This window comes from Oncorhynchus nerka, linkage group LG1 (genome assembly GCF_034236695.1).
Source record: "Oncorhynchus nerka isolate Pitt River linkage group LG1, Oner_Uvic_2.0, whole genome shotgun sequence".
NCBI classification, from domain to species: domain Eukaryota; kingdom Metazoa; phylum Chordata; class Actinopteri; order Salmoniformes; family Salmonidae; genus Oncorhynchus; species Oncorhynchus nerka.
Window position 1 is genome coordinate 39139817 of NC_088396.1, and position 19320 is coordinate 39159136.

The 19320-nt window shown below is 48.1% G+C and overlaps 1 protein-coding gene across 5 annotated transcripts in view; it reads right to left on the reverse strand.

The window, feature by feature from the left end:
* Positions 1 to 19320, reverse strand: part of LOC115130065 (semaphorin-5B-like) — a 326138-nt gene that overhangs the window by 108698 nt on the left and 198120 nt on the right. For all 5 annotated transcript variants that reach the window (XM_065018604.1, XM_065018613.1, XM_065018596.1 and 2 more), the window contains exon 9: positions 18564 to 18849. In XM_065018604.1, the coding sequence (XP_064874676.1) occupies positions 18564 to 18849 (286 nt within the window). The remainder of the gene's footprint in view (positions 1 to 18563; positions 18850 to 19320) is intronic.

The following is a 19320-nucleotide window of genomic DNA, read 5'->3' on the forward strand; positions in this document are numbered from 1 at the left end:
AGAGAGAAAGAGAGGGGGAAGGGAGAGGGAGAGAAATGGGAATGGGGAGGAGAGCGAGGGAGAGGGAGAAAGAGAGAAGAAAAGGGAGAGAGAGAGAAGGGGGAGGGAGAGAGAGGGGAGAGGGAGAGAGAGAATGAGAGAGAGAGAACGGGGGGGAGGAGAGGGGGAGAGGGAGAGTGAGGAGTGAGTGAGGGAGAGAGAGAGAAAGGGGGAGAGAGAGGGGGAGAGGGAGAGGGAAAGAGGGAAAGAGGAAGAGAGGGAGATGGAGAGGGGGAGAGGGAGAGTGAGGGGATGAGTGAGGGAGAGAGTGAGGGAGAGAGAGAGACAGTGTTACAAACTCAGTGAAGAGAGAAGTTAGTGTTGCCCATATATATCTCTAACTGAGAGGTCAAATTAATCAAATTAATCACTACGTCTGTCTGAAAGTCTCATATTTTACAGATGCCTTTAACACATCATCCATTTCTGCTGGAGGCTGTGTCGGTACTTCACAATCGGCATGAATGAATTAGGATGCAAACACACACACAGACACACAAACACACATCCTCCCCAAACCCGGTATGAGGTGAATAAACCCAGTTAAACCCTCTTCTCCTTAGGACCATAGTATTCTGTGTCTGGGTAATGAGTTTCTAAACTGCCTTCCTTACTTTATATCCTCTTCTGGATAGATACTTCTGCTCCGCTCTGTGTGTGTGAGTGTGTATGTGTGTGTCAGTAGTGCTCTACACTGAACAGACTTTACTGTACAATAAACTCTGTGCTCTCCTTTGTGTGGATGCCAGCACACTCATAACTGGGCTGGTGTACTGTAGCACGGAGATGGTGAGGACTACGATACAATAGGGCCCTATAGAGTAACTCTCCTGTTATGTTCTTGTTATATAAGTTTATATATCGGTTATGGTCTTACTATGTTCTGTTCTTGCAGAGTACAGTTTGTACACTATATTCCATTCATGCCTTATGTAATTGTATTGTCCTTATATAAGTGTATTGTTCTTATATAAGTGTATCCAGCAACCATTGTGGAGGTCCCATTAAGCTCTGTAGAAATACATTAACACTGTCAGTAGTACCCTGGGGGGTGGCCGATGCCACAAAATGAGTCAAATACAATAACACTGTCAGTAGTACCCTGGGGGGTGGCCGATGCCACAAAATGAGTCAAATACAATAACACTGTCAGTAGTACCCTGGGGGGTGGCCGATGCCACAAAATGAGTCAAATACAATAACACTGTCAGTTCTGTGGTGGCGAGCGATGCCACAAAATGAGCTCAATACAAACATAGGAGATGGGAAACAGGTGGCTCATTGACTGTACTATGAGGAGTAAAAACAGCCTGCAGCAGAATGAACAGCAGCTACTTCAGAGAGACAGAGAGAGTGTGTGTATGTGTGTGTCAGCCTGCAAACTAACAATAGCTTGTTTCTAGGATTCTGCACTGTGGTCAGTGAGTCTGAGACTTCTGCACTGTGGTCAGTGAGTCTAGGATTCTGCACTGTGGTCAGTGAGTCTGAGATTTCTGCACCGTGGTCAGTGAGTCTAGGATTCTGCACTGTGGTCAGTGAGTCTAAGATTCTGCACCGTGGTCAGTGAGTCTGAGACTTCTGCACCGTGGTCAGTGAGTCTAGGATTCTGCACTGTGGTCAGTGAGTCTAGGATTCTGCACCGTGGTCAGTGAGTCTAGGATTCTGCACCGTGGTCAGTGAGTTTAGGATTCTGCACTGTGGTCAGTGAGTCTAGGATTCTGCACCGTGGTCAGTGAGTTTCAGTGAGTCTAGGAGGAGTGAGTTCTGCACTGTGGTCAGTGAGTCTAGGATTCTGCACCGTGGTCAGTGAGTCTAGGATTCTGCACCGTGGTCAGTGAGTCTAGGATTCTGCACCGTGGTCAGTGAGTCTAGGATTCTGCACCGTGGTCAGTGAGTCTAGGATTCTGCACTGTGGTCAGTGAGTCTAGGATTCTGCACCGTGGTCAGTGAGTCTAGGATTCACACACAGTGTGATAGTGAGGTGGTTTTTCTCCAGCGTGCAACCAGTGTGTGGGGCCAGTTGCAGTGGCCACTCACGGAGGGTTGGGGTTTGAAAGACGTATTTGCCAGCATTGTGTAAAGATTCCTGCTGCGTCAGGTTGTTTGGTGGTGTGTAGTCATAAAAGCTCAAAAAGTGGGGGTGTTGCTATCCAAATACCATTGAGAAATGTAACACTGAAGATTATTATTTATTTCTTGCTGGGAACTTTAACTGCTCAGTCAGTGATTTAGATAGAAACCACAAAGAACCTCTTCTTGTAACAATATTGCCTTATTGTATCATATGAACTGTGTGATATTTGGCGGAGCCAACATGGAGGCACGAGACAGTACACATGGGCCCATTTGAGAGAGATCACCATCTCTCTGGCCAGGTTATAAATGTTGTAGTTTTTTTCTGGGAGAGGTGGAGGTCTCAAAGGCCAGTTTTGTATCCCTTAAACAGTGGTGAAAATCCAGATTCAGTACACAATGAATGTCACCAGACCAATGAACGTCCCAGAGCCTGAAATAGTGGAACTCCTGACATTGGTTGAGACCACAGGAGATTGAGGACATACTCAGCCACTCAAGAGGGAAAAAAACCCATTGCCAGACCTGTCGGGCATCATAGCACAGGGGGCATTGGTGAGAAGAAAGTTTCAGGGAGTCACTGAAATGGATCCCTCATCCACATTTTTATTCGGTTTAGATAAAAAAGAATGGACAAAGAATAATTACTCATTGCCTCAAATCAGCTGTTGGACAAGAGCTCACTATCCCAAGTGAAATTAGAAAGAGGGCAGTCGAGTTTGATGCTCTACAAGTGTGAGTACAAATAGGATAAAACAGTGACACAGCAGTTCCTTGATGGGCTCCCACAGGTGGCTGCAGAAGGTAGAGCTAGAGCAACCATTGTCTTTGCAGGAGCTATGCATTGCATTAAACGACATGGAAAATGGATGTGCACCAAGCATTGATGGGCTTCCCATTGACTTTTTAAAGTCTTTTGGGCCATGTTAGGAGAGGATTGGCTAGCAGTAGCTAATGATAGTTTGACTGAAGGGTTACTACCGATAAGCTGCAGGAGAGCTGTCCTCACCCATCTGCCAAAAAAGGGTGACACTAGTGAAGAACTGAATAACTGGAGGCCAGTGACTTTATTGTGCACTGATTATAAGATCCTGTCCACAGCTTTATCCAACAGGCTAAGGAAGGTGATGGGGCAAATCATACGGACCAGTCCTACTGTGTTCCCGACAGGCAGATAGGGGATAACATTTCCCCGATTCTGGATTGTTTTGACATTTCTAGGGCTATTGGGTTGATGCTGGTCTAATTTCAATTGATCAGGAAAAGGCATTTGACCGAGTTGAACATAAATACTTATGACACACTTTTGAGGCATTTGTTTTCAGCTCTGGTTATATTGTCATGATCAGGGTGATATATGGTGACACTGAAAGTGCATTGAAAGTTAACGGTGGCTTGAGTGCTCCTTTTAAAGTGTGTAGAGGTATTAGGCAGGGGTGTTCTTTGTCAGGAATGTTATATACCATCTCTATAGAGCCACTGCTAAATAGCATTAGAAGTCGCATTGAAGGGGTGTATCTTTCAGAGGATATTCCTCCTACTCCTCTCTCAGCCTATGCTGAGGATGTAGTTATTTCAGTGAAAAATTAAGCTGAGGTGGATAGTTTGAGTCTCATGGATGATCGGTTTAGGGGAATATCCTCTGCAAAGGTAAATTGGGAAAAAGTTGTGCTTTGCAGATTGGGAAATGGTCTGGCTTTGCCAGGGGGGCTGGAATGGTGTAAGGGAGGGTTAAAGTATCTTGAAGTGTACCTAGGGGATGAGGGGACAATGGAAAAAAATTGGAATGGGGTGCTTGAAATGGTAGAAGGGAGGATGAGGAGATGGCGTACAGTGGGCGCACTATTATTGTTAACAATATGGTTGCCTCTGCACTGTTGCATTGGTTGTCATGTTTAGAGCCACCATCTGGTCTTCTGGCTAAGATACAGGCGATAATTGTAGATTCACTTTGGGCTAAATATCATTGGGTCAAAAGAGGAGGTATTGTACATCTTGCTAGTAAGGCTGCTGCTTTCCGGTTTCAGTTTATTCAAAGTTTGCTTTATGGACCGGAAAATGTGGTTTGGAGAGGGGTGGCAGGTCTGGTATTACAGCAGGTCAGGGGATTAGGTTTAAAGAAGGCTTTATTTCTGGTTGATAGTAGCCAGATTTCTAGGGAGGGAGTACCTCCATTTTACAGAGGCCTTCTTAGGGTTTTTCAGCATAAGGAAGGTTCAGACGTTCTCCAGCGGAGTCAGTGCATTGGCTGCTGGAGGAACCTCTGGTGTATGGGATTGTACAACTGCAGCTGTTCCACATTTGTCCAAGATTCTGGTGAAGGGCAAAATCATCACCGTAAAACAGTTAATGGCCATGGCTGAGCCCACCTTAATGGATGGAGGACATGTGGCTGAACATTTGGGGGTTGTCGGACAACTGCTGGGAAGCTGCATGAAGGCTCTGTCAGTAAAAAGTGGTTTATGCTTAATAATCCCAAGAAGAAGGTACAAGATGAAAACAACCCATATCAAGACTAGGGATTACACCCAGTATCCCCGAGTCAGAAAGAAAGGCGTTAAAAAGGAGAGCATTGTACAAAGCCAACGTTACAAAAGGGCAATGGAGGGTTTTGCATGGCATCATTGCAGTTAATGCTTTTGTATCTGTTATTAACTCAGATGTTGGAGATGGATGTCCTCTTTGTAACATAAGAGATACAATGTTTCATTGTTTTATGGAGTGTGAGAGAATAAAGCCTCTCTTTGAAGTACTGGAGTCTTTGTTTACAGCTGTAGGGGAGATTTTCATAACACAGTTTTTATTTTGGGGTTTCAATACAGTAAGCAATAGAAAAGAAAATGTCAGCTGTTCCATTTTATTTTCGGACAAGCTTAGATGTCCATTGTTCTGAGTAGGAAACATTAAATAGACACGGCATATGGGCAGGATGTAAGATGTGTTTTTAAAGGATAAAAGTGGATTTTGAGTTCTTCTCGGCTGTAAAAGACCTCCCATTGTTTGAGGAGAAGTGGGCTTATGAAGGAGCGGTATGTTTTGTGGAGGAGGGGAAACTATTGTTTGTTGATGAAATAAGTTGAACGTATATATCTGTTTTTATTTAATTGAATCTATTTTTTATTAGGAATGACACATTTGTTGTTTAATTTCTGAACAGGCACAGTGTGCCATTATTAGTGTTAATAATTAAGTACAGAAAAAAGGTTTTATAAAAACGCTAACTCTCTCTCACTTTCTATCTCCCTGCTCTCTCTCTTCTATCTCCCCCCCCCCCTCTCTCTCTCTCTCTCCCCCCCTCTCATTTGCCTGGCCTGTTCCCTGAGTCCCTCTGGTATTAGAGTTTTTCTCAATTGCTAAAACACAATTTCAGAAAACTTGCTCCATTTCCTGAAAACATTAAACACAGAACCTCATCTTCAAGCACTATTTACATAACCTCTGACTCCTCTTGCAAAATGAAACATTCGCCTCAAAACAGTTTTACCTGTGTTCAAAATCAAACACTGCTCTCAAATCATAAACAAATTGATCAAAATGATATGCACTCTCAAGCAGTCAGTAAACAATACACCGAAGAATAGAAAACACATTGTTCAAAACATACAATTCTCAGGTAGAAGTACATTTTTAATCTAAAAAAATATTAATATTTTTCCGTCATTGTCTTTTGATGAACGAAAACATGTTCTATCATAGTAGCTCAAAATTGATCAGAAATTACTACTCTGCTTTGCTCTTTGCAATTTTGTTTTTTGTTCTTCCTCCTCCTTCTACCCCTATTTTTACAGTACTGTACCCTGCATCTCACAAACTTGTCCTTTGTCTCTGTGATACTGTAATTCTTGTTCTTTGTTGATATGAACCTGCAACCAGTCAAAATCTATTGAACAGTCAGTACTGTTAATAAATGGAAAGCACAATGTTCAGGGCCATACAATTCATCCATTGTACAGTATACAGCCTACAATGCACTGTACTACAGTATCCATTCTCAGACTTTCTCCTTCCCACCTTCAACAACCTGTTTTCTCTCTGAACTGGCTTATATTGGTTGTGTCGCATCATTTGAAACAGGTTAAATCAATTTTGAGGGGTTGTGTTCAATCAATGACATATGTTCTCTATTTGTATTTGATTGTTGCCACTTGTGCTTACCTGTATGGATGACATGTGCATTAGAGTGCAGAGTGTGTTTTGAGAATGAGAATGTGTTTGGAGTTTTGGTGAAAAGTCTATGTGAGATCTGCAAATGGTGTTTTATCATGTGAAATGGTTTAAGGTATTGACATCAGACTGCATAATTAGCTAAATGAGTCCAGGCAACTGAGAACTTTGTACAGCCAATGGGTTTTAGTGTTTTAGAAATTGAGAAAAACTGTAAAACAGAACCTCTTAATCACACTCAGCTCACTCCGTATTCATGTCTTGATATGGAGGGGACCAGAGAGGGAGAAAGACAGGGATGATTGGATGAAGGGAAGAGGGGAGGGTCAGCCTGGCCTGTTCCCTATATATTCACTATATAGTGCACAAGTAGCAGTGCACTACTGTATATAGGTAATACGGTGCCATTTGGGACATAGCCCAGGGAGGACAGAAAAATATATAATCTGGAGTGCCCTTCATGTTCTCACCTAAACCAGCCAGCCAGTCAGACAGGTTGACACTGTATTGTTCCCCTATGTCTGGCTGATGTTCCCCTATGTCTGGCTGATGTTCCCCTATGTCTGGCTGATGTTCCCCTATGTCTGGCTGATGTTCCCCTATGTCTGGCTGATGTTCCCCTATGTCTGGCTGATGTTCCCCTATGTCTGGCTGGTATTCTCTTATGGCCGGCTGGTGTTCCCTAACGGATGGCTCGTATTCCCTAACGGATAGCTGGTGTTCCCTTATGGCTGGCTGATGTTCCCCTATGGTTGGCTGGTGTTCCCCTACGGCTGGTTGATGTTCCCCTACGGCTGGCTGATGTTCCCCTACGGCTGGCTGGTGTTCCCCTATGGCTGGCTGGTGTTCCCCTATGGCTGGCTGGTGTTCCCCTATGGCTGGCTGGTGTTCCCCTATAGCTGGCTGGTGTTCCCCTATAGCTGGATGGTGTTCCCCTATAGCTGGCGGGTGTTCCCCTATGGCTGGTGGGTGTTCCCCTATGGCTGGCTGGTGTTCCCCTATAGCTGGCGGGTGTTCCCCTATAGCTGGCTGGTGTTCCCCTATAGCTGGCTGGTGTTCCCCTATAGCTGGCAGGTGTTCCCCTATAGCTGGCGGGTGTTCCCCTATAGCTGGCGGGTGTTCCCCTATGGCTGGCTGGTGTTCCCCTATGGCTGGCTGGTGTTCCCCTATAGCTGGCGGGTGTTCCCCTATCGCTGGCTGGTGTTCCCCTATGGCTGGCTGGTGTTCCCCTATGGCTGGCTGGTGTTCCCCTATGGCTGGCTGGTGTTCCCCTATAGCTGGCGGGTGTTCCCCTATGGCTGGCTGATGTTCCCCTATGGCTGGCTGGTGTTCCCCTATGGCTGGCTGGTGTGGCTGGCCCCTATGGCTGGCTGGTGTTCCCCTATAGCTGGCGGGTGTTCACCTATGGCTGGCTGGTGTTCCCCAATAGCTGGCGGGTGTTCCCCTATGGCTGGCTGGTGTTCCCTATGGCTGGCTGGTGTTCCCTATGGCTGGCTGGTGTTCCCCTATGGCTGGCTGGTGTTCCCCTATGGCTGGCGGGTGTTCCCCTATGGCTGGCTGGTGTTCCCCTATGGCTGGCTGGTGTTCCCCTATGGCTGGCTGGTGTTCCCCTATAGCTGGATGGTGTTCCCCTATAGCTGGCGGGTGTTCCCCTATGGCTGGTGGGTGTTCCCCTATGGCTGGCTGGTGTTCCCCTATAGCTGGCGGGTGTTCCCCTATGGCTGCCTGGTGTTCCCCTATAGCTGGCTGGTGTTCCCCTATAGCTGGCTGGTGTTCCCCTATAGCTGGCGGGTGTTCCCCTATAGCTGGCGGGTGTTCCCCTATAGCTGGCGGGTGTTCCCCTATGGCTGGCTGGTGTTCCCCTATGGCTGGCTGGTGTTCCCCTATAGCTGGCGGGTGTTCCCCTATCGCTGGCTGGTGTTCCCCTATGGCTGACTGGTGTTCCCCTATGGCTGGCTGGTGTTCCCCTATGGCTGGCTGGTGTTCCCCTATAGCTGGCGGGTGTTCCCCTATGGCTGGCTGATGTTCCCCTATGGCTGGCTGGTGTTCCCCTATGGCTGGCTGGTGTTCCCCTATGGCTGGCTGGTGTTCCCCTATAGCTGGCGGGTGTTCACCTATGGCTGGCTGGTGTTCCCCAATAGCTGGCGGGTGTTCCCCTATGGCTGGCTGGTGTTCCCCTATGGCTGGCTGGTGTTCCCCTATGGCTGGCTGGTGTTCCCCTATGGCTGGCTGGTGTTCCCCTATGGCTGGCTGGTGTTCCCCTATGGCTGGCTGGTGTTCCCCTATGGCTGGCTGGTGTTCCCCTATGGCTGGCTGGTGTTCCCCTATAGCTGGCTGGTGTTCCCCTATGGCTGGCTGGTGTTCCCCTATGGCTGGCTGATGTTCCCCTATAGCTGGCGGGTGTTCCCCTATGGCTGGCTGATGTTCCCCTATAGCTGGCGGGTGTTCCCCTATGGCTGGCTGATGTTCCCCTATGGCTGGCTGGTGTTCCCCTATGGCTGGCTGATGTTCCCCTATGGCTGGCTGGTGTTCCCCTATAGCTGGCTGGTGTTCCCCTATGGCTGGCTGGTGTTCCCCTATGACCAGTGTTATGGGAGTAAAAGGCTGATGTCCTCAACCACACCAGCAAGCCAGTCGGACAGGATGACACTGCACTTTCTGTTGTGTCACTGTACCCTATGGCTGCAAGGTGTTATGGGAGTAAAAGCCCCCCTGAGATGGTGACTTCAACAATGCCCACTGGAGTGTGTCCCCTTTCTGCACATGCACAGTGCAGCTTAGTGACACATGCTTTGTCCCAAATGGCAAACCCCTATGGGCCCTGGTCAGTAGTGTGCTATTAAAGGAACAGGAAGCCATTTGGGACACATAAAGTGCCTGCCGCTGCACCTGCTCACTGCAGTTCAGTGCATATGAGTGGTGAAGGCTTCTATGATGATGAATCATAGAGAGCAGACTAGCAGGGATGGTGCTCATCATCACACCAGATGGCCCATATATACTGCACTATATGTGTGTCATAGAGACACTTGCATCCCAAAATACTTTCTAACACACACATACGGGCTAATGAAGGCACGCATATACATGCATGTACGCACACACACACACACACACACACACACACACACACACACACACACACACACACACACACACACACACACACACACACACACACACACACACACACACACACACACACACACACACACACACACCACAGAATACAGCAACAGATGTGCTCTGCCTATGTTTGGCAGGCTCCAGTCTTAGCAGGGTATACGGAGCTAATGCAGTCTGTGCACATCACCTCAGTTGAAAAAATACACAGTAAAAATACATGAAGTGTGCATTCCATATGGTACACTATTCCCCATGGAGTGCATACACACTAGTCGTACACTATATAGAAAATAGGTGTGATTTGGGACGCAATAAAGCAGCAATATGTAACTTTTTGGGCGACTTGACCAAATGCACATAGAAATGTAAGTTACAGATCTGTCATTCTCATTGAAAGCAAGCATAAGAAGCTGTAGATCTGTTCTATGTGCATTATTTCTATGCTTCCCTTTCTTAAGTTTTGTTTTTGTATCTTTTAATTTCTGTTTTGTACACCAGCTTCAAACAGCTGAAAATATGAATATATATTTCACAGCGGTTTAGGTGGAACAATGATTCTCTACACTATACTTCAGGTTTTGGGGGGAATTGCTCATAAATATTAATTTTGGGAGACAGTTAGCTCACAGTGGTAAAACGCAGTGTTCCTGACATCTATTGCCACTTGCGGTTTAAATTCTAATTCCCCACAGGGGCGCACATTTTTTGTTGTTGAAATGTGGACAAATTTTTTTGCAGTATTGTGTTGGGAAGAAAAGCGCAATCATCACCTTGAAAATTAAGATTAACCCCTTCCTTGAGGTGGTACCACCCAGCACATCTAGAAGGGAATGTATTTCATAATGAACCCCTTCCTTGAGGTGGTACCACCCAGCACATCTAGAAGGGAGTGTATTTCATACTGAACCCCTTCCTTGAGGTGGTACCACCCAGCACATCTAGAAGGGAGTGTATTTCATAATGAACCCCTTCCTTGAGGTGGTACCACCCAGCACATCTAGAAGGGAGTGTATTTCATAATGAACCCCTTCATTGAGGTGGTACCACCCAGCACATCTAGAAGGGAGTGTACTTCATAATGAACCCCTTCCTTGAGGTGGTACCACCTAGCACATCTAGAAGGGAGTGTATTTCATAATGAACCCCTCCCTTGAACAGCACATCTTCCAATGAACCTCCCTTGACGTGGTACCACCCAGCACATCTAGAAGGGAGTGTATTTCATGCTGAACCTCTTCCTTGAGGTGGTACCATCCAGCACATCTAGAAGGGAGTGTACTTCATAATGAACCCCTTCCTTGAGGTGGTACCACCCAGCACATCTAGAAGGGAGTGTACTTCAAAATGAACCCCTCCCTTGAGGTGGTGCCACCCAGCACATCTAGAAGGGAGTGTATTTCATACTGAACCTCTTCCTTGAGGTGGTACCACCCAGCACATCTAGAAGGGAGTGTACTTCATAATGAACCCCTTCCTTGAGGTGGTACCACCCAGCACATCTAGAAGGGAGTGTATTTCATGCTGAACCTCTTCCTTGAGGTGGTACCATCCAGCACATCTAGAAGGGAGTGTACTTCATAATGAACCCCTTCCTTGAGGTGGTACCACCCAGCACATCTAGAAGGGAGTGTATTTCATACTGAACCCCTTCCTTGAGGTGGTACCACCCAGCACATCTAGAAGGGAGTGTATTTCATAATGAACCCCTTCCTTGAGGTGGTACTGTCACACCCTGGTCTAAGTATTTTGTGTTTTTCTTCATGTATTGGGTCAGGCCAGGGTGTGGCATGGAGTTTTTGTATTGTGGTGTGTTTTGTCTTGGGGTTTTGGTGTGTATGTATTTGGGATTGTAGCTAGTGGGGTTATCTAGCAAAGTCTATGGCTGTCTGGAGTGGTTCTCAATCAGAGGCAGGTGCTTATCGTTGTCTCTGATTGGGAACCATATTTAGGCAGCCATATTCTTTGAGTTTGTCGTGGGTGATTGTCCTTAGTGTCTTTGTTCCTGTCGCTGTATTTAGTTGACAAGTATAGGCTGTTTCGGTTTTCATTACGTTTATTGTTTTGTAGTGTTTTGTGTTTATTCGTATTTACGTTTGTTTTCATTAAACATGGATCGCAATCTACACGCTGCAGTTTGGTCCGACTCTCCTTCACCACACCTAGAAAGCCGTTACAGAATCACCCACCACCAACGGACCAAGCAGCGTGTTAACAGGCAGGAGCCACAGGAGAGGCAACAGAGGCAGCAGCAGCTGCAGTGGGAGAGGCTGCACCACCTGGATAAATGGACATGGGAGGAAGAACTGGACGGTAAAGGACCCTGGGCTCAGCCTGGAGAATATCGCCGCCCCAAGGAAGAACTGGAGGCGGCGAAAGCTGAGAGGCGCAGATATGAGGAGGCAGCACGGCGTAGCGGATGGAAGCCTGAGAATCAGCCCCAAACATTTCTTGGGGGGGGGCTCAGGGAGAGTGTGGCAGAGTCAGGAGTCAGACCTGAGCCAACTCTCCCTGTTTATCGTGAGGAGCCAAGGAGGAGACCAGAACCAGAGCCGGTGTTGGAGGTGAGCGAAACAGAGACTGTGAAGGAGTTAATGGGGAAATTGGAGGAGAGAGAAATTAGGGAGTTGCTGTGTTGGTGCTTTTTGCATGGAATTCGCCTGACGGAACGTGTTGGGGATTTGATGGCACCTGGGTTAGCGCTCCATACTCGTCCTGAGGTGCGTGTTAGTCGGCTGGTGAAGTTGGTGCCAGCCTCACGCACCAGGCCTCCTGTGCACATCCCTAGCCTTGCACGTCCTGTGCCAACACTGCTCTCAAGATCTCCAGTACGCCTTCACGGTCTAGCCCATCCTGTGCCACCTCCACACTCCAGTCCTCCGGTAGCAGCTCCCCGCACCAGGCTTCCTGTGCGTGTCCTCGATCCAGTACCACCAGTTCCAGGACCACGCACCAGGCCTTCAGTGCGCCTCGCCTGTTCAGCGCAGCCAGCGCTTTTCTCCTCTCCTGCGCTGCTGGAGTCTCCCGCCTGTTTATCGCAGCCAGAGCCTTTCTCCTCTACAGCGCTGCCGGAGCCTCCCACCTGTTCAGCGCAGCCAGAGCCTTCCTCCTCTACAGCGCTGCCGGAGCCTCCCGCCTGTTTAGCGCAGCCAGAGCCTTTCTCCTCTCCTGCGCTGCCGGAGTCTCCCGCCTGTTCAGCGCAGCCAGAGCTGCCAGTCTGCATGGAGCAGCCAGAGATGTCAGTCTGCATGGAGCAGCCAGAGCTGTCAGTCTGCATGGAGCAGCCAGAGCTGTCAGTCTGCATGGAGCAGCCAGAGCTGTCAGTCTGCATGGAGCAGCCAGAGCTGTCAGTCTACATGGAGCAGCCAGAGCTGCCAGTCTGCATGGAGCAGCCAGAGCTGTCAGTCTGCATGGAGCAGCCAGAGATGTCAGTCTGCATGGAGCAGCCAGAGCTGCCAGTCTGCATGAAGCAGCCAGTCTGCATGGAGCAGCCAGAGCTGCCAGTCTGCATGGAGCAGCCAGAGCTGTCAGTCTGCATGGAGCAGCCAGAGCTGTCAGTCTGCATGGAGCAGCCAGAGCTGTCAGTCTACATGGTGCAGCCAGAGCTGCCAGTCTGCATGAAGCAGCCAGAGCTGTCAGTCTGCATGGAGCAGCCAGAGCTGCCAGTCTGCATGAAGCAGCCAGTCTGCATGGAGCAGCCAGAGCTGTCAATCTGCATGGAGCAGCCAGAGCTGTCAGTCTACATGGAGCAGCCAGAGCTGCTCCGCCAGTCTGCCAGGATCCGCCAGAAGTGCCAGTCAGCCAGGATCCGCCAGAAGTGCCAGTCGGCCAGGATCCGCCAGTAGTGCCAGTCGGCCAGGGTCGGCCAGGATCCGCCAGTCGGCCAGGATCTGCCAGAACCACCAGCCAGCCAGGATCTGGTAGATCCATCAACCTGCCTGAGCTTCTTCTCACTCCTGAGCTTCTTCTCACTCCTGAGCTTCTTCTCACTCCTGAGCTTCTTCTCACTCCCGAGCTTCTTCTCACTCCCGAGCTTCTTCTCACTCCCGAGCTTTCTCTCACTCCCGAGCTTTCTCTCACTCCCGAGCTTCCCCTCAGTCCCGAGCTGTCCTTCAGTCCCGAGCTGTCCTTCAGTCCCGATCTGCTCCTCAGTCCAGTGGGGTTCTGGGTGAGTACTACTAGGCCATGGTCGGCGGCGAGGGTGGTCTATCCAGGGACGCGAGGAGAGGGGACTAAGACATTGACTGAGTGGGTTCCACGTACCGCGTCGGAGCCGCCACCATGGACAGACGCCCACCCGGACCCTCCCTATTGTTTTGAGGTGCGTTCGGGAGTCCGCACCTTAGGGGGGGGGTTCTGTCACGCCCTGGTCTAAGTATTTTGTTTTTTTCTTCATGTATTGGGTCAGGCCAGGGTGTGGCATGGAGTTTTTGTATTGTGGTGTGTTTTGTCTTGGGGTTTTGGTGTGTATGTATTTGGGATTGTAGCTAGTGGGGTTATCTAGCAAAGTCTATGGCTGTCTGGAGTGGTTCTCAATCAGAGGCAGGTGCTTATCGTTGTCTCTGATTGGGAACCATATTTAGGCAGTCATATTCTTTGAGTTTGTCGTCGGTGATTGTCCTTAGTGTCTTTGTTCCTGTCGCTGTATTTAGTTGACAAGTATAGGCTGTTTTGGTTTTCATTACGTTTATTGTTTTGTAGTGTTTTGTGTTTATTCGTATTTACGTTTGTTTTCATTAAACATGGATCGCAATCTACACGCTGCAGTTTGGTCCGACTCTCCTTCACCACACCTAGAAAGCCGTTACAGGTACCACCCAGCACATCTAGAATGGAGTGTATTTCATAATGAACCCCTTCCTTGAGGTGGTACCACCCAGCACATCTAGAAGGGAATGTATTTCATAATGAACCCCTTCCTTGAGGTGGTACCACCCAGCACATCTAGAAGGGAGTGTATTTCATACTGAACCCCTTCCTTGAGGTGGTACCACCCAGGACATCTAGAAGGGAGTGTATTTCATAATGAACCCCTCCCTTGAGGTGGTACCACCCAGCACATCTAGAAGGGAGTGTATTTCATACTGAACCCCTTCCTTGAGGTGGTACCACCCAGCACATCTAGAAGGGAGTGTACTTCATAATGAACCCCTTCCTTGAGGTGGTACCACCCAGCACATCTAGAAGGGAGTGTATTTCATAATGAACCCCTTCCTTGAGGTGGTACCATCCAGCACATCTAGAAGGGGGTGTATTTCATACTGAACCCCTTCCTTGAGGTGGTACCACCCAGCACATCTAGAAGGGAGTGTATTTCATACTGAACCCCTTCATTGAGGTGGTACCACCCAGCACATCTAGAAGGGAGTGTATTTCATACTGAACCCCTCCCTTGAGGTGGTACCACCCAGCACATCTAGAAGGGAGTGTATTTCATAATGAACCCCTTCCTTGAGGTGGTACCACCCAGCACATCTAGAAGGGAGTGTATTTCATACTGAATCCCTTCCTTGAGGTGGTACCACCCAGCACATCTAGAAGGGAGTGTATTTCATACTGAACCCCTTCCTTGAGGTGGTACCACCCAGCACATCTAGAAGGGAGTGTATTTCATACTGAACCCCTTCCTTGAGGTGGTACCACCCAGCACATCTAGAAGGGAGTGTATTTCATACTGAACCCCTTCCTTGAGGTGGTACCACCCAGCACATCTAGAAGGGAGTGTATTTCATACTGAACCCCTTCCTTGAGGTGGTACCACCCAGCACATCTAGAAGGGAGTGTACTTCATAATGAACCCCTTCCTTGAGGTGGTACCACCCAGCACATCTAGAAGGGAGTGTACTTCATAATGAACCCCTTCCTTGAGGTGGTACCACCCAGCACATCTAGAAGGGAGTGTATTTCATACTGAATCCCTTCCTTGAGGTGGTACCACCCAGCACATCTAGAAGGGAGTGTATTTCATACTGAACCCCTTCCTTGAGGTGGTACCACCCAGCACATCTAGAAGGGAGTGTATTTCATACTGAACCCCTTCCTTGAGGTGGTACCACCCAGCACATCTAGAAGGGAGTGTATTTCATACTGAACCCCTCCCTTGAGATGACAGAGGAACCTTCTCAAGGTGCCTCTACATCACCATTTCAATGGTGAAGTTGAACTGCTAGGGGTAAAAAGTTACCAAACATTAAGAACACCTTCCTAATATTGAGTTTATCCCCTTTTGCCCTCAGAGCAGCCTCAATCCGTCGGGGCACAAGGTGTCCAAAGCGTTCCACAGGGATGCTGGCCCATGTTGACTCCAATGCTTCCCACAGTTGTGTCAAGTTAGCTGGATGTCCTTTGGGGGGTGGACTATTCTTGAGACCCACAGGAAACTGCTAAGCGTGAAAAGCCCAGAAGTGTTGCAGTTCTTGACACAAACCGGTGCACCTGACACCTACTACCATACCCTGTTTAAAGGCACTAAAATCTTTTGTCTTGCCCATTCACCCTCTCAATGGCACACATACACAACCCATGTCTCAATTGTCTTAAGGCTTAAAAATCCTTATTTAACCTGTATCCTCCCCTTCATCTACACAGGTGTCATCAATAAGGGATCATATTTTTCACCTGGATTCACCTTGTCAGGCTATGTCAAGGTGTTCCTAATGTTTTGTACACTCAGTGCATATCACTTTTGCAATGAACTGTCAAAATGAAGACCAGAATTGACATGTTTCACTATAACTAAGTCAAAAACATCTGGGTTTTCCTTAACACCCTCCCACTTAACCCCCTCCCACTTAACACCCTCCCATTTAACACCCTCCCACTTAACCCCTCCCACTTAACACCCTCCAATAACACCCTCCCACTTAACCCCCTCCCACTTAACCCCTGTGTAACACCCTGGTATAAACACCCTCCCACTTAACCCCTCCCAGTTAATACCCTTGGTAACACCCTCCCATAACCCCCTCCCACTTAACACCCTCCCACTTAACCCCTCCCAGTAACACCCTCCCACTTAACACCCTCCCACTTAACCCCCTCCCACTTAACCCCTCCCCACCCTCCCACTTAACACCCTGGGTTAACCCCCTCCCACCCTCCCACTTAACACCCTCCCACTTAACCCCTCCCACTTAACCCCCTCCCACTTAACACCCTCCCACTTAACCCCCTCCGGGTTAACAGGGTCCCACTTAACCCGGAAGCCACCTGTACCAATCAACTGGCGACCGGGGTCAGTCTGTAGGCACATGGCCCGCCACAAGGAGTCGCTAGGGTGTGATGAGCCAAGTAAAGCCCCCGGCCAAACCCTCCCCTAACCAGGACGACGCTGGGAAAATTCTGCACCATCCTATGGGACTCCCGGCCACGCGGTTGTGGCACAGCCCGGGAATGAACCCGGGTCTGTAGTAACGCCTCTAGCATTTAGACCGGTCCAATGTGTTTCAACCTCAGTGAATAGCTGCATGGAACTAAAAACAAAAAGCAGCCGGCAGCGACTGGGAGGTCCGTGGGGCGATGCACAATTGGCCTAGCGTCCGGGTTAGGGAGGGTTTGGCTGATAGGGATATGCTTGTCTCGTGGCGCACCAGCAACTCCTGTGGCGGGCAGTAAAATAAAAAATCGCCAGGTGCAAAGTGTTCCTCCGAACATTGGTGCGGCTGGCTGACGGGTTGGATGCGCGCTTTTTAAAAAGCAGTGCGGCTTGGTTGTTGTGTTTCTTAGGACGCATGACTTTCGACCTCATTTCAAGGTGCGGGAGTTGTAGCGATGAGACAAGATAGTAACTACTAATAATTGGATACTATGAAATTGGGGAGAAAAAGGGGGTAAAATAAAAAATAAATAATACTTTTCTTACTGTAAAAACGAATGATCTGACTGATCCTTATTCTAGGCATATCCAATATGCTCCATGGAATTTATAGCTCATTTCAAGGTGCATTTGACATTATTATATTGAGGTGATGAAAGAAGTACACCTACAAGGAAAAAATATGGAAAATCTGCCAAAAATATGGGTCACGCTTCAGATGGCTGCACACACACATTACACCACGCCAGGACACCATGGTTACCAGGTTACCCAGGAGACATGTCAAATCAGAAGCCAATCAGTTTCATATATGATACACACCTGCAGCAGCATCCAGCTGCTCATTCAGAAAGTTTAGTACATATGGAGAAAGCCATTGGAATGGAATGTGTAAAGCAGAGAAATCACCTGGATAATTATCATTAGCAAGTGATAGCCCCATTTCAATGGGAGAAACAGCGAAGCCCCACTCAGCAGCCCTGACAGAGGGAGGGATGGATGGAGGCAGGGAGAGAGAGGGAGATACCAGTAAGGTCTACAGTTAAAAAAATACCTCAGCTCTGGGGTCTTAAGATCACTACTCTGACCAGAGAATGAATGCAAACCTAGTCTGCTACTGAATGACCTATTTAAAAGAGCAGATGTCCAGCAAAGGCAGATGGAGAACAGCATATATACAGTATATGTATATATCTCCCTCTCTCTCTCCCTCTCCTGCCTCTCCTCTCTCTCTCCCTCTCCTCTCCCTCTGTTCTGTTTTACAGTTCAAACTCCTGGGAGTTGTTTGACCATGTTCAATTTAACACAGACAGATGGAGACAGTGTTTCCTGTGATTGCATTACCATATCCCCCTACTGGGGGAAGAGTTTTAGGGAGTAACTGGGGGACTGAGAGACAGACAGGGACTGAGACAAAGGATGGGAAAGAGGGAGGGGTACACACAAACACACACACAGTTGGAAAGTACTCGCTCCTTCTCTGTCCTGTACTGGTACAGTGATAGAAAGTAGCCTACTGCCTCCTGGGAGTTGGTGAAGTCCATAGGACTGAAAATTGATGAATGTAACAATCATGTCTCTCTCACTAACAAATCTAGTCATGGGTGGTAACTCTCGAAGGCAAGGCACTCTGGGAAATATTTGAAAAAGGTTTTAAACTAACGAGTGTGTTAATTTAACACTGTTCCATTGTCTACATAGGTCCACAGACTCAACACTTTCAGTGTTGATATAACACTTTCAGTGTTCATTTTGTTTGTTTTTTAACACTGGTGAATTTGCTGTGTATATGTGTTTGCCTGAGTGTGTGTTTGTGTCTTGCCTAGAAAGACTATCACTCATCACTCACACGTTGGTGGTGAATATCCCATAGATGAGGTCTTGTTCAGGCAGATAGAAGGTGCTCTGCAGCTCGTTATAGTAGAAGGGGATCTCTCCTGAGCGCGAGCAGTTCAGCCTGGCCTTCATGAAGGTGGTCCAGGTGTCCTCCAGTAGGAACCGCCCTCCGATGTCGTTCTTACAGACCCGGGCCACCCGGGAGTAGACAGTCTTCCCACAGTCGTGTTCCACGGCGTTCTCACGCAGAAAGAAAAAGGTGAAGAGACCCACATCGTACGCTGAGATGAAATGGGGTTCTGAAGAAGAGAAGAGGAGGAGAGGACAGGAAGAGAGGAGTGGAAATGGACAGGAGAGGACAGGAAGAGAGGAGTGGAAGAGGAGGAGAGGACGGGGGAGGAGAAGAGACAAAGCAGAGAGGGAAAGGGAGACAAAGTCAGAGAGAGCATTAGACTCCATGAAGCCACAGCTGAGGATTCTCAATGTCATGGTAGTCTATACTGGTAGCCAATACTGATGAATAAACGTGTACAGTCATGTTGATAATAAAGATATTACTCATCCTGTGGGACATACTGTACATTCATTAGTAATAGTCATCCTGCAAAATGTACAATACATTCATTCCTCCTTCTGTAAATACCAGGACAGTTGATCATCTGGATATACATGGTAAAGACGTGAGTCTAACGCACTCGACGGGGGGAATAGAAATCAATAGAGACCATGACTTCATCATTCCTTCCACTTTGACTTGGTGGTCAGAAACA